A 15,000-nucleotide genomic window follows, 5' to 3' on the forward strand; every position below is an offset into this window, starting at 1 on the left:
TAATGAACACACACACACACGAGAAGAGGGTGGAGGGACTTTACAAGTGAAAACCGGAAGCTGTCGCGCATCCTCTCAGAGCCTCAGACTCATAATGAAGCCGCTTTACTTCATCAGTTCAGCCCTGAACCAACAGCCCCATCAGGGCATAATCGCAGATTACACTGCATGATAATCTGCTGGATTAACGCTTCAGACTGCACTTCCTCCAGAGAGCGAGCCGACCCACGGTCAGGCTATTTCAGAAAAGACACTTTCCGCCCATTATCTCACACTCGCTCGACCACAGACACACTTCAGCGCTAAGATGATTTCCACACAGCAATCAGGGTTTCAACACACGCTCCTGTTAAACAACATCACGAAAGGAAACCAGATTTCAGCGACACACTGGCAGACGTAAACACGTTTTATAAGGTCACTCGCTGTTCGCAAGACAAACCCTTAACATTAATTATACAGCAGCCAGAAAACAACCAGTCTTACCATCAGATGGGTGATCAACCTCAAACAATGCTCAAGACTTTAGGTGATTATGTTTGATGATTCTTAAAGGGTTAGTTCACCCAAAAATGTAAATTGTGTCATTAATGACTGAGCCTCATGTGGTTGGACACCCGTCAGACCTCCGTTCATCTTCAGACACAAATGAAGATATTTTAGTGTAAATCTGATGGAAGCTTTGGAGCGTTATGAATCAGTGAGTCGAATCATGATTCGTGTCAAACCGCCAAACTGCTGAAATTTGGCGATCCGAACCGCTGAATCGACTCACTGATTCATAACGCTCCAAACCGCTGAATCGACTCACTGATTCATAACGCTCCGAACCGCTGAATCGACTCACTGATTCATAACACTCCGAACTGCTGAATTGACTCACTGATTCATAACGCTCCGAACCGCTGAATCGACTCACTGATTCATAACGCTCCAAACCACTGAATCGACTCACTGATTCATAACGCTCCGAACTGCTGAATCGACTCACTGATTCATTACGCTCCAAACTGCTGAATCGACTCACTGATTCATAACGCTCTGAACCGCTGAATCGACTCACTGATTCATAACGCTTCGAAGCTTCATGATGCCGTGTTTTGAAATCGTCATCACTATATAAGTCGGGTTTTTTTGCGCACAGAAACTATTCTGGTCTTCATAAAGTTATTGTAGAGCCGCTGTAGTGAGATGGACTTTGTAACTTTAGTCTTTAGTGTCTTTTAAGGGTCTTGAGAGTGTAAAGTTGAGCCAATGGAGGCCTTTCAGAGCATCAGATTTACACTAAAATATCTTCATTTGTGTCTGAAGATGAACGGAGGTCTGACGGGTGTCCAACCACATGAGGCTCAGGCATTAATGACACAATTTACATTTTTGGGTGAACTAACCCTTTAAATCCCGAGAATCTGTGTTTTAAATGCTGTGTTCATGGATGAACATGTAAATATATCTGCAACAGTGAGATTATTGTAGATTATTGTAGATTATTGTAGATTATTGTAGATTATTGTAATGATGATGAGCTGTAGATTATTGTAATGTTCATGAGCTGTAGATTATTGTAATGTTCATGAGCTGTAGATTATTGTAATGTTCATGAGCTGTAGATTATTGTAATGATGATGAGCTGTAGATTATTGTAATGATGATGAGCTGTAGATTATTGTAATGTTGATGAGCTGTAGATTATTGTAATGATGATGAGCTGTAGATTATTGTAATGTTGATGAGCTGTAGATTATTGTAATGTTCATGAGCTGTAGATTATTGTAATGATGATGAGCTGTAGATTATTGTAATGTTGATGAGCTGTAGATTATTGTAATGTTGATGAGCTGTAGATTATTGTAATGATGATGAGCTGTAGATTATTGTAATGTTCATGAGCTGTAGATTATTGTAATGTTAATGAGCTGTAGATTATTGTAATGTTGATGAGCTGTAGATTATTGTAATGCTCATGAGTTGTAGATTATTGTAATGTTGATGAGCTGTAGATTATTGTAATGTTGATGAGCTGTAGATTATTGTAATGATGATGAGCTGTAGATTATTGTAATGTTCATGAGCTGTAGATTATTGTAATGATGATGAGCTGTAGATTATTGTAATGTTCATGAGCTGTAGATTATTGTAATGATGATGAGCTGTAGATTATTGTAATGTTGATGAGCTGTAGATTATTGTAATGTTCATGAGTTGTAGATTATTGTAATGTTCATGAGCTGTAGATTATTGTAATGTTCATGAGCTGTAGATTATTGTAATGTTGATGAGCTGTAGATTATTGTAATGTTGATGAGCTGTAGATTATTGTAATGTTGATGAGCTGTAGATTATTGTAATGTTGATGAGCTGTAGATTATTGTAATGTTCATGAGCTGTAGATTATTGTAATGTTGATGAGCTGTAGATTATTGTAATGTTGATGAGCTGTAGATTATTGTAATGTTCATGAGTTGTAGATTATTGTAATGTTCATGAGCTGTAGATTATTGTAATGTTCATGAGCTGTAGATTATTGTAATGTTGATGAGCTGTAGATTATTGTAATGTTGATGAGCTGTAGATTATTGTAATGTTGATGAGCTGTAGATTATTGTAATGTTCATGAGCTGTAGATTATTGTAATGATGATGAGCTGTAGATTATTGTAATGATGATGAGCTGTAGATTATTGTAATGTTCATGAGTTGTAGATTATTGTAATGTTCATGAGCTGTAGATTATTGTAATGTTGATGAGCTGTAGATTATTGTAATGTTGATGAGCTGTAGATTATTGTAATGTTGATGAGCTGTAGATTATTGTAATGTTGATGAGCTGTAGATTATTGTAATGTTGATGAGCTGTAGATTATTGTAATGTTGATGAGCTGTAGATTATTGTAATGATGATGAGCTGTAGATTATTGTAATGTTGATGAGCTGTAGATTATTGTAATGTTCATGAGCTGTAGATTATTGTAATGTTGATGAGCTGTAGATTATTGTAATGTTGATGAGCTGTAGATTATTGTAATGATGATGAGCTGTAGATTATTGTAATGATGATGAGCTGTAGATTATTGTAATGTTCATGAGCTGTAGATTATTGTAATGATGATGAGCTGTAGATTATTGTAATGTTGATGAGCTGTAGATTATTGTAATGTTGATGAGCTGTAGATTATTGTAATGTTGATGAGCTGTAGATTATTGTAATGTTGATGAGCTGTAGATTATTGTAATGTTGATGAGCTGTAGATTATTGTAATGTTGATGAGCTGTAGATTATTGTAATGTTCATGAGCTGTAGATTATTGTAATGTTGATGAGCTGTAGATTATTGTAATGTTCATGAGCTGTAGATTATTGTAATGTTGATGAGCTGTAGATTATTGTAATGTTCATGAGCTGTAGATTATTGTAATGATGATGAGCTGTAGATTATTGTAATGATGATGAGCTGTAGATTATTGTAATGTTCATGAGCTGTAGATTATTGTAATGATGATGAGCTGTAGATTATTGTAATGATGATGAGCTGTAGATTATTGTAATGATGATGAGCTGTAGATTATTGTAATGATGATGAGCTGTAGATTATTGTAATGATGATGAGCTGTAGATTATTGTAATGTTGATGAGCTGTAGATTATTGTAATGTTCATGAGCTGTAGATTATTGTAATGATGATGAGCTGTAGATTATTGTAATGTTGATGAGCTGTAGATTATTGTAATGATGATGAGCTGTAGATTATTGTAATGATGATGAGCTGTAGATTATTGTAATGTTCATGAGCTGTAGATTATTGTAATGATGATGAGCTGTAGATTATTGTAATGTTGATGAGCTGTAGATTATTGTAATGTTCATGAGTTGTAGATTATTGTAATGTTCATGAGCTGTAGATTATTGTAATGTTCATGAGCTGTAGATTATTGTAATGTTGATGAGCTGTAGATTATTGTAATGTTGATGAGCTGTAGATTATTGTAATGTTGATGAGCTGTAGATTATTGTAATGTTGATGAGCTGTAGATTATTGTAATGTTCATGAGCTGTAGATTATTGTAATGTTGATGAGCTGTAGATTATTGTAATGTTGATGAGCTGTAGATTATTGTAATGTTCATGAGTTGTAGATTATTGTAATGTTCATGAGCTGTAGATTATTGTAATGTTCATGAGCTGTAGATTATTGTAATGTTGATGAGCTGTAGATTATTGTAATGTTGATGAGCTGTAGATTATTGTAATGTTGATGAGCTGTAGATTATTGTAATGTTCATGAGCTGTAGATTATTGTAATGATGATGAGCTGTAGATTATTGTAATGATGATGAGCTGTAGATTATTGTAATGTTCATGAGTTGTAGATTATTGTAATGTTCATGAGCTGTAGATTATTGTAATGTTGATGAGCTGTAGATTATTGTAATGTTGATGAGCTGTAGATTATTGTAATGTTGATGAGCTGTAGATTATTGTAATGTTGATGAGCTGTAGATTATTGTAATGTTGATGAGCTGTAGATTATTGTAATGTTGATGAGCTGTAGATTATTGTAATGATGATGAGCTGTAGATTATTGTAATGTTGATGAGCTGTAGATTATTGTAATGTTCATGAGCTGTAGATTATTGTAATGTTGATGAGCTGTAGATTATTGTAATGTTGATGAGCTGTAGATTATTGTAATGATGATGAGCTGTAGATTATTGTAATGATGATGAGCTGTAGATTATTGTAATGTTCATGAGCTGTAGATTATTGTAATGATGATGAGCTGTAGATTATTGTAATGTTGATGAGCTGTAGATTATTGTAATGTTCATGAGCTGTAGATTATTGTAATGTTGATGAGCTGTAGATTATTGTAATGTTCATGAGCTGTAGATTATTGTAATGTTGATGAGCTGTAGATTATTGTAATGTTCATGAGCTGTAGATTATTGTAATGATGATGAGCTGTAGATTATTGTAATGATGATGAGCTGTAGATTATTGTAATGTTCATGAGCTGTAGATTATTGTAATGATGATGAGCTGTAGATTATTGTAATGATGATGAGCTGTAGATTATTGTAATGATGATGAGCTGTAGATTATTGTAATGATGATGAGCTGTAGATTATTGTAATGATGATGAGCTGTAGATTATTGTAATGTTCATGAGCTGTAGATTATTGTAATGTTGATGAGCTGTAGATTATTGTAATGTTGATGAGCTGTAGATTATTGTAATGTTGATGAGCTGTAGATTATTGTAATGTTGATGAGCTGTAGATTATTGTAATGTTCATGAGCTGTAGATTATTGTAATGTTGATGAGCTGTAGATTATTGTAATGTTGATGAGCTGTAGATTATTGTAATGTTGATGAGCTGTAGATTATTGTAATGTTGATGAGCTGTAGATTATTGTAATGATGATGAGCTGTAGATTATTGTAATGATGATGAGCTGTAGATTATTGTAATGTTGATGAGCTGTAGATTATTGTAATGTTCATGAGCTGTAGATTATTGTAATGTTCATGAGCTGTAGATTATTGTAATGTTCATGAGCTGTAGATTATTGTAATGTTGATGAGCTGTAGATTATTGTAATGTTGATGAGCTGTAGATTATTGTAATGTTGATGAGCTGTAGATTATTGTAATGTTGATGAGCTGTAGATTATTGTAATGTTGATGAGCTGTAGATTATTGTAATGTTCATGAGCTGTAGATTATTGTAATGATGATGAGCTGTAGATTATTGTAATGATGATGAGCTGTAGATTATTGTAATGTTGATGAGCTGTAGATTATTGTAATGTTCATGAGCTGTAGATTATTGTAATGTTGATGAGCTGTAGATTATTGTAATGTTGATGAGCTGTAGATTATTGTAATGTTCATGAGCTGTAGATTATTGTAATGTTGATGAGCTGTAGATTATTGTAATGTTGATGAGCTGTAGATTATTGTAATGTTGATGAGCTGTAGATTATTGTAATGTTCATGAGCTGTAGATTATTGTAATGTTGATGAGCTGTAGATTATTGTAATGTTGATGAGCTGTAGATTATTGTAATGTTGATGAGCTGTAGATTATTGTAATGTTGATGAGCTGTAGATTATTGTAATGTTCATGAGCTGTAGATTATTGTAATGTTGATGAGCTGTAGATTATTGTAATGTTGATGAGATGTAGATTATTGTAATGTTGATGAGCTGTTGATTATTGTAATGTTCATGAGCTGTAGATTATTGTAATGATGATGAGCTGTAGATTATTGTAATGTTGATGAGCTGTAGATTATTGTAATGTTGATGAGCTGTAGATTATTGTAATGTTGATGAGCTGTAGATTATTGTAATGTTGATGAGCTGTAGATTATTGTAATGTTGATGAGCTGTAGATTATTGTAATGATGATGAGCTGTAGATTATTGTAATGTTCATGAGCTGTAGATTATTGTAATGATGATGAGCTGTAGATTATTGTAATGTTGATGAGCTGTAGATTATTGTAATGTTGATGAGCTGTAGATTATTGTAATGTTGATGAGCTGTAGATTATTGTAATGTTGATGAGCTGTAGATTATTGTAATGATGATGAGCTGTAGATTATTGTAATGTTCATGAGCTGTAGATTATTGTAATGATGATGAGCTGTAGATTATTGTAATGTTGATGAGCTGTAGATTATTGTAATGTTGATGAGCTGTAGATTATTGTAATGTTCATGAGCTGTAGATTATTGTAATGATGATGAGCTGTAGATTATTGTAATGTTGATGAGCTGTAGATTATTGTAATGTTGATGAGCTGTAGATTATTGTAATGTTGATGAGCTGTAGATTATTGTAATGTTGATGAGCTGTAGATTATTGTAATGTTCATGAGCTGTAGATTATTGTAATGTTGATGAGCTGTAGATTATTGTAATGATGATGAGCTGTAGATTATTGTAATGTTGATGAGCTGTAGATTATTGTAATGTTGATGAGCTGTAGATTATTGTAATGTTGATGAGCTGTAGATTATTGTAATGTTGATGAGCTGTAGATTATTGTAATGATGATGAGCTGTAGATTATTGTAATGTTCATGAGCTGTAGATTATTGTAATGATGATGAGCTGTAGATTATTGTAATGTTGATGAGCTGTAGATTATTGTAATGTTCATGAGCTGTAGATTATTGTAATGTTGATGAGCTGTAGATTATTGTAATGTTGATGAGCTGTAGATTATTGTAATGATGATGAGCTGTAGATTATTGTAATGATGATGAGCTGTAGATTATTGTAATGTTCATGAGCTGTAGATTATTGTAATGATGATGAGCTGTAGATTATTGTAATGTTGATGAGCTGTAGATTATTGTAATGTTGATGAGCTGTAGATTATTGTAATGTTCATGAGCTGTAGATTATTGTAATGTTGATGAGCTGTAGATTATTGTAATGTTGATGAGCTGTAGATTATTGTAATGTTCATGAGCTGTAGATTATTGTAATGTTGATGAGCTGTAGATTATTGTAATGTTCATGAGCTGTAGATTATTGTAATGATGATGAGCTGTAGATTATTGTAATGATGATGAGCTGTAGATTATTGTAATGTTCATGAGCTGTAGATTATTGTAATGATGATGAGCTGTAGATTATTGTAATGATGATGAGCTGTAGATTATTGTAAAGTTGATGAGCTGTAGATTATTGTAATGATGATGAGCTGTAGATTATTGTAATGATGATGAGCTGTAGAGTATTGTAATGTTCATGAGCTGTAGATTATTGTAATGTTGATGAGCTGTAGATTATTGTAATGTTGATGAGCTGTAGATTATTGTAATGTTGATGAGCTGTAGATTATTGTAATGTTGATGAGCTGTAGAGTATTGTAATGTTCATGAGCTGTAGATTATTGTAATGTTGATGAGCTGTAGATTATTGTAATGTTGATGAGCTGTAGATTATTGTAATGTTGATGAGCTGTAGATTATTGTAATGTTCATGAGCTGTAGATTATTGTAATGATGATGAGCTGTAGATTATTGTAATGATGATGAGCTGTAGATTATTGTAATGTTGATGAGCTGTAGATTATTGTAATGTTCATGAGCTGTAGATTATTGTAATGTTCATGAGCTGTAGATTATTGTAATGTTCATGAGCTGTAGATTATTGTAATGTTCATGAGCTGTAGATTATTGTAATGTTGATGAGCTGTAGATTATTGTAATGATGATGAGCTGTAGATTATTGTAATGTTCATGAGCTGTAGATTATTGTAATGATGATGAGCTGTAGATTATTGTAATGATGATGAGCTGTAGATTATTGTAATGTTGATGAGCTGTAGATTATTGTAATGTTCATGAGCTGTAGATTATTGTAATGTTGATGAGCTGTAGATTATTGTAATGATGATGAGCTGTAGATTATTGTAATGTTGATGAGCTGTAGATTATTGTAATGATGATGAGCTGTAGATTATTGTAATGATGATGAGCTGTAGATTATTGTAATGTTGATGAGCTGTAGATTATTGTAATGTTGATGAGCTGTAGATTATTGTAATGTTGATGAGCTGTAGATTATTGTAATGTTGATGAGCTGTAGATTATTGTAATGTTGATGAGCTGTAGATTATTGTAATGTTGATGAGCTGTAGATTATTGTAATGTTGATGAGCTGTAGATTATTGTAATGTTGATGAGCTGTAGATTATTGTAATGTTGATGAGCTGTAGATTATTGTAATGTTCATGAGCTGTAGATTATTGTAATGTTGATGAGCTGTAGATTATTGTAATGTTGATGAGATGTAGATTATTGTAATGTTGATGAGCTGTAGATTATTGTAATGTTCATGAGCTGTAGATTATTGTAATGATGATGAGCTGTAGATTATTGTAATGTTGATGAGCTGTAGATTATTGTAATGTTGATGAGCTGTAGATTATTGTAATGTTCATGAGCTGTAGATTATTGTAATGATGATGAGCTGTAGATTATTGTAATGTTGATGAGCTGTAGATTATTGTAATGTTGATGAGCTGTAGATTATTGTAATGTTCATGAGCTGTAGATTATTGTAATGTTGATGAGCTGTAGATTATTGTAATGTTGATGAGCTGTAGATTATTGTAATGTTGATGAGCTGTAGATTATTGTAATGTTGATGAGCTGTAGATTATTGTAATGTTGATGAGCTGTAGATTATTGTAATGTTGATGAGCTGTAGATTATTGTAATGTTGATGAGCTGTAGATTATTGTAATGTTGATGAGCTGTAGATTATTGTAATGTTGATGAGCTGTAGATTATTGTAATGTTCATGAGCTGTAGATTATTGTAATGTTCATGAGCTGTAGATTATTGTAATGTTGATGAGCTGTAGATTATTGTAATGTTGATGAGCTGTAGATTATTGTAATGTTGATGAGCTGTAGATTATTGTAATGTTCATGAGCTGTAGATTATTGTAATGTTCATGAGCTGTAGATTATTGTAATGTTCATGAGCTGTAGATTATTGTAATGTTGATGAGCTGTAGATTATTGTAATGTTGATGAGATGTAGATTATTGTAATGTTGATGAGCTGTAGATTATTGTAATGTTCATGAGCTGTAGATTATTGTAATGATGATGAGCTGTAGATTATTGTAATGTTGATGAGCTGTAGATTATTGTAATGTTGATGAGCTGTAGATTATTGTAATGTTGATGAGCTGTAGATTATTGTAATGTTCATGAGCTGTAGATTATTGTAATGATGATGAGCTGTAGATTATTGTAATGTTGATGAGCTGTAGATTATTGTAATGTTGATGAGCTGTAGATTATTGTAATGTTGATGAGCTGTAGATTATTGTAATGTTGATGAGCTGTAGATTATTGTAATGTTCATGAGCTGTAGATTATTGTAATGTTGATGAGCTGTAGATTATTGTAATGATGATGAGCTGTAGATTATTGTAATGTTGATGAGCTGTAGATTATTGTAATGTTGATGAGCTGTAGATTATTGTAATGATGATGAGCTGTAGATTATTGTAATGATGATGAGCTGTAGATTATTGTAATGATGATGAGCTGTAGATTATTGTAATGATGATGAGCTGTAGATTATTGTAATGATGATGAGCTGTAGATTATTGTAATGATGATGAGCTGTAGATTATTGTAATGATGATGAGCTGTAGATTATTGTAATGTTGATGAGCTGTAGATTATTGTAATGTTGATGAGCTGTAGATTATTGTAATGTTGATGAGCTGTAGATTATTGTAATGTTGATGAGCTGTAGATTATTGTAATGTTGATGAGCTGTAGATTATTGTAATGTTGATGAGCTGTAGATTATTGTAATGATGATGAGCTGTAGATTATTGTAATGTTCATGAGCTGTAGATTATTGTAATGATGATGAGCTGTAGATTATTGTAATGTTGATGAGCTGTAGATTATTGTAATGTTCATGAGCTGTAGATTATTGTAATGTTGATGAGCTGTAGATTATTGTAATGATGATGAGCTGTAGATTATTGTAATGATGATGAGCTGTAGATTATTGTAATGATGATGAGCTGTAGATTATTGTAATGTTGATGAGCTGTAGATTATTGTAATGTTGATGAGCTGTAGATTATTGTAATGTTGATGAGCTGTAGATTATTGTAATGTTCATGAGCTGTAGATTATTGTAATGATGATGAGCTGTAGATTATTGTAATGATGATGAGCTGTAGATTATTGTAATGTTCATGAGCTGTAGATTATTGTAATGATGATGAGCTGTAGATTATTGTAATGATGATGAGCTGTAGATTATTGTAATGATGATGAGCTGTAGATTATTGTAATGTTGATGAGCTGTAGATTATTGTAATGATGATGAGCTGTAGATTATTGTAATGATGATGAGCTGTAGATTATTGTAATGTTGATGAGCTGTAGAGTATTGTAATGTTCATGAGCTGTAGATTATTGTAATGTTGATGAGCTGTAGATTATTGTAATGTTGATGAGCTGTAGATTATTGTAATGTTGATGAGCTGTAGATTATTGTAATGTTGATGAGCTGTAGATTATTGTAATGTTGATGAGCTGTAGATTATTGTAATGTTCATGAGCTGTAGATTATTGTAATGTTGATGAGCTGTAGATTATTGTAATGATGATGAGCTGTAGATTATTGTAATGTTCATGAGCTGTAGATTATTGTAATGATGATGAGCTGTAGATTATTGTAATGTTCATGAGCTGTAGATTATTGTAATGTTGATGAGCTGTAGATTATTGTAATGATGATGAGCTGTAGATTATTGTAATGTTCATGAGCTGTAGATTATTGTAATGTTGATGAGCTGTAGATTATTGTAATGATGATGAGCTGTAGATTATTGTAATGTTCATGAGCTGTAGATTATTGTAATGTTGATGAGCTGTAGATTATTGTAATGTTGATGAGCTGTAGATTATTGTAATGTTGATGAGCTGTAGAGTATTGTAATGTTCATGAGCTGTAGATTATTGTAATGTTGATGAGCTGTAGATTATTGTAATGTTGATGAGCTGTAGATTATTGTAATGTTGATGAGCTGTAGATTATTGTAATGTTCATGAGCTGTAGATTATTGTAATGATGATGAGCTGTAGATTATTGTAATGATGATGAGCTGTAGATTATTGTAATGTTGATGAGCTGTAGATTATTGTAATGTTCATGAGCTGTAGATTATTGTAATGTTCATGAGCTGTAGATTATTGTAATGTTCATGAGCTGTAGATTTTGTAATGTTCATGAGCTGTAGATTATTGTAATGTTGATGAGCTGTAGATTATTGTAATGTTGATGAGCTGTAGATTATTGTAATGTTGATGAGCTGTAGAGTATTGTAATGTTCATGAGCTGTAGATTATTGTAATGTTGATGAGCTGTAGATTATTGTAATGTTGATGAGCTGTAGATTATTGTAATGTTGATGAGCTGTAGATTATTGTAATGTTCATGAGCTGTAGATTATTGTAATGATGATGAGCTGTAGATTATTGTAATGATGATGAGCTGTAGATTATTGTAATGTTGATGAGCTGTAGATTATTGTAATGTTCATGAGCTGTAGATTATTGTAATGTTCATGAGCTGTAGATTATTGTAATGTTCATGAGCTGTAGATTATTGTAATGTTGATGAGCTGTAGATTATTGTAATGTTGATGAGCTGTAGATTATTGTAATGTTGATGAGCTGTAGATTATTGTAATGATGATGAGCTGTAGATTATTGTAATGATGATGAGCTGTAGATTATTGTAATGATGATGAGCTGTAGATTATTGTAATGTTGATGAGCTGTAGATTATTGTAATGTTCATGAGCTGTAGATTATTGTAATGTTGATGAGCTGTAGATTATTGTAATGTTGATGAGCTGTAGATTATTGTAATGTTCATGAGCTGTAGATTATTGTAATGTTGATGAGCTGTAGATTATTGTAATGTTGATGAGCTGTAGATTATTGTAATGTTGATGAGCTGTAGATTATTGTAATGTTGATGAGCTGTAGATTATTGTAATGTTGATGAGCTGTAGATTATTGTAATGTTGATGAGCTGTAGATTATTGTAATGTTCATGAGCTGTAGATTATTGTAATGTTGATGAGCTGTAGATTATTGTAATGTTCATGAGCTGTAGATTATTGTAATGTTGATGAGCTGTAGATTATTGTAATGTTGATGAGCTGTAGATTATTGTAATGTTCATGAGCTGTAGATTATTGTAATGTTGATGAGCTGTAGATTATTGTAATGTTGATGAGATGTAGATTATTGTAATGTTGATGAGCTGTAGATTATTGTAATGTTCATGAGCTGTAGATTATTGTAATGATGATGAGCTGTAGATTATTGTAATGTTGATGAGCTGTAGATTATTGTAATGTTGATGAGCTGTAGATTATTGTAATGTTGATGAGCTGTAGATTATTGTAATGTTGATGAGCTGTAGATTATTGTAATGATGATGAGCTGTAGATTATTGTAATGTTGATGAGCTGTAGATTATTGTAATGTTGATGAGCTGTAGATTATTGTAATGTTGATGAGCTGTAGATTATTGTAATGTTCATGAGCTGTAGATTATTGTAATGATGATGAGCTGTAGATTATTGTAATGTTGATGAGCTGTAGATTATTGTAATGTTGATGAGCTGTAGATTATTGTAATGTTGATGAGCTGTAGATTATTGTAATGTTGATGAGCTGTAGATTATTGTAATGTTCATGAGCTGTAGATTATTGTAATGATGATGAGCTGTAGATTATTGTAATGTTGATGAGCTGTAGATTATTGTAATGTTGATGAGCTGTAGATTATTGTAATGTTGATGAGCTGTAGATTATTGTAATGTTGATGAGCTGTAGATTATTGTAATGTTCATGAGCTGTAGATTATTGTAATGTTCATGAGCTGTAGATTATTGTAATGTTGATGAGCTGTAGATTATTGTAATGTTGATGAGCTGTAGATTATTGTAATGATGATGAGCTGTAGATTATTGTAATGTTGATGAGCTGTAGATTATTGTAATGTTGATGAGCTGTAGATTATTGTAATGTTGATGAGCTGTAGATTATTGTAATGTTGATGAGCTGTAGATTATTGTAATGATGATGAGCTGTAGATTATTGTAATGTTCATGAGCTGTAGATTATTGTAATGTTGATGAGCTGTAGATTATTGTAATGTTGATGAGCTGTAGATTATTGTAATGTTCATGAGCTGTAGATTATTGTAATGTTGATGAGCTGTAGATTATTGTAATGTTGATGAGCTGTAGATTATTGTAATGTTGATGAGCTGTAGATTATTGTAATGTTGATGAGCTGTAGATTATTGTAATGTTGATGAGCTGTAGATTATTGTAATGTTCATGAGCTGTAGATTATTGTAATGTTGATGAGCTGTAGATTATTGTAATGTTGATGAGCTGTAGATTATTGTAATGTTGATGAGCTGTAGATTATTGTAATGTTCATGAGCTGTAGATTATTGTAATGATGATGAGCTGTAGATTATTGTAATGTTGATGAGCTGTAGATTATTGTAATGTTCATGAGCTGTAGATTATTGTAATGATGATGAGCTGTAGATTATTGTAATGTTGATGAGCTGTAGATTATTGTAATGTTCATGAGCTGTAGATTATTGTAATGTTGATGAGCTGTAGATTATTGTAATGATGATGAGCTGTAGATTATTGTGATGCTCTACTGGGTGGTTGCCCTGCTCGCCTAATAAACAAACTCCAGCTGGTCCAAAACACAGCCGCTCCAGTTCTTACAGGAAGCAGGAAGTGTGTCCGCATTAGCCTCACCTTCGCCCGGATCGTTCCTCGCCGAGGCCTCCAGCAGGGCCACGCTGGCCGCGAACGCCACCCTCCGCCGGTTCTCCAGCAGGGCCCCGGGGCCGCGCCGCTTGTCGTTCTTGCGCTTCTTGTTCTGCATCTCCTTCTCGTAAACGGCCCAGCGCTTGAGCTGCTGCGAGCGGCGCTTCTGGGCGGCTCTGAGACGCTCGAGACTCGGCACCTTATCCAGAGCCTGCAGCTCCGTCAGCAGCTCCAGGTGAGAGGCCATGATGAGCCGCGGGCGGAGGAGAAGAAGAGGAGGATGAGGAGGAGGATGAGGAGGAGGATGAGGAGGATGATGACTCTAGCAGGGACTGCCCCTCCCTGCCAAACCTCCACCCGTCATCCTGGACCTGCAGGAACACACAGATCCAGCATTACGGCCGCATCACAGCAAGAGCAAAACCACCACAATATTCCTCATTATAATAATTCATGCGCTGAATAAAGGGGCGGGGCCTGGGTGAGTTAGTTAGTCGTGTGTTGAGAGAGTGTGTGTGAGAGAGAGTGTGTGTGAGAGAGAGTGTGTGTGTGAGTGAGTGTGAGAGAGAGCGTGTGTGTGTGTGTGTGAGTGTGAGAGAGAATGTGTGTGTGAGTGAGTGAG

The 15,000-nt window shown here is 33.3% G+C and overlaps 1 protein-coding gene across 1 annotated transcript in view; it reads right to left on the reverse strand.

Annotated features, from left to right (window-relative positions):
• Nucleotides 1-15,000, reverse strand: part of ppp1r16b (protein phosphatase 1, regulatory subunit 16B) — a 93,657-nt gene that overhangs the window by 43,332 nt on the left and 35,325 nt on the right. The window contains exon 2 of the mRNA XM_079840057.1: nucleotides 14,367-14,749. Within this exon, the coding sequence (XP_079696183.1) occupies nucleotides 14,367-14,625 (259 nt within the window). The 5' untranslated portion in view covers nucleotides 14,626-14,749. The remainder of the gene's footprint in view (nucleotides 1-14,366; nucleotides 14,750-15,000) is intronic.

This window comes from Gobio gobio, assembly GCF_949357685.1.
Source record: "Gobio gobio genome assembly, chromosome: 17".
Taxonomy (NCBI): Eukaryota; Metazoa; Chordata; class Actinopteri; order Cypriniformes; family Gobionidae; genus Gobio; species Gobio gobio.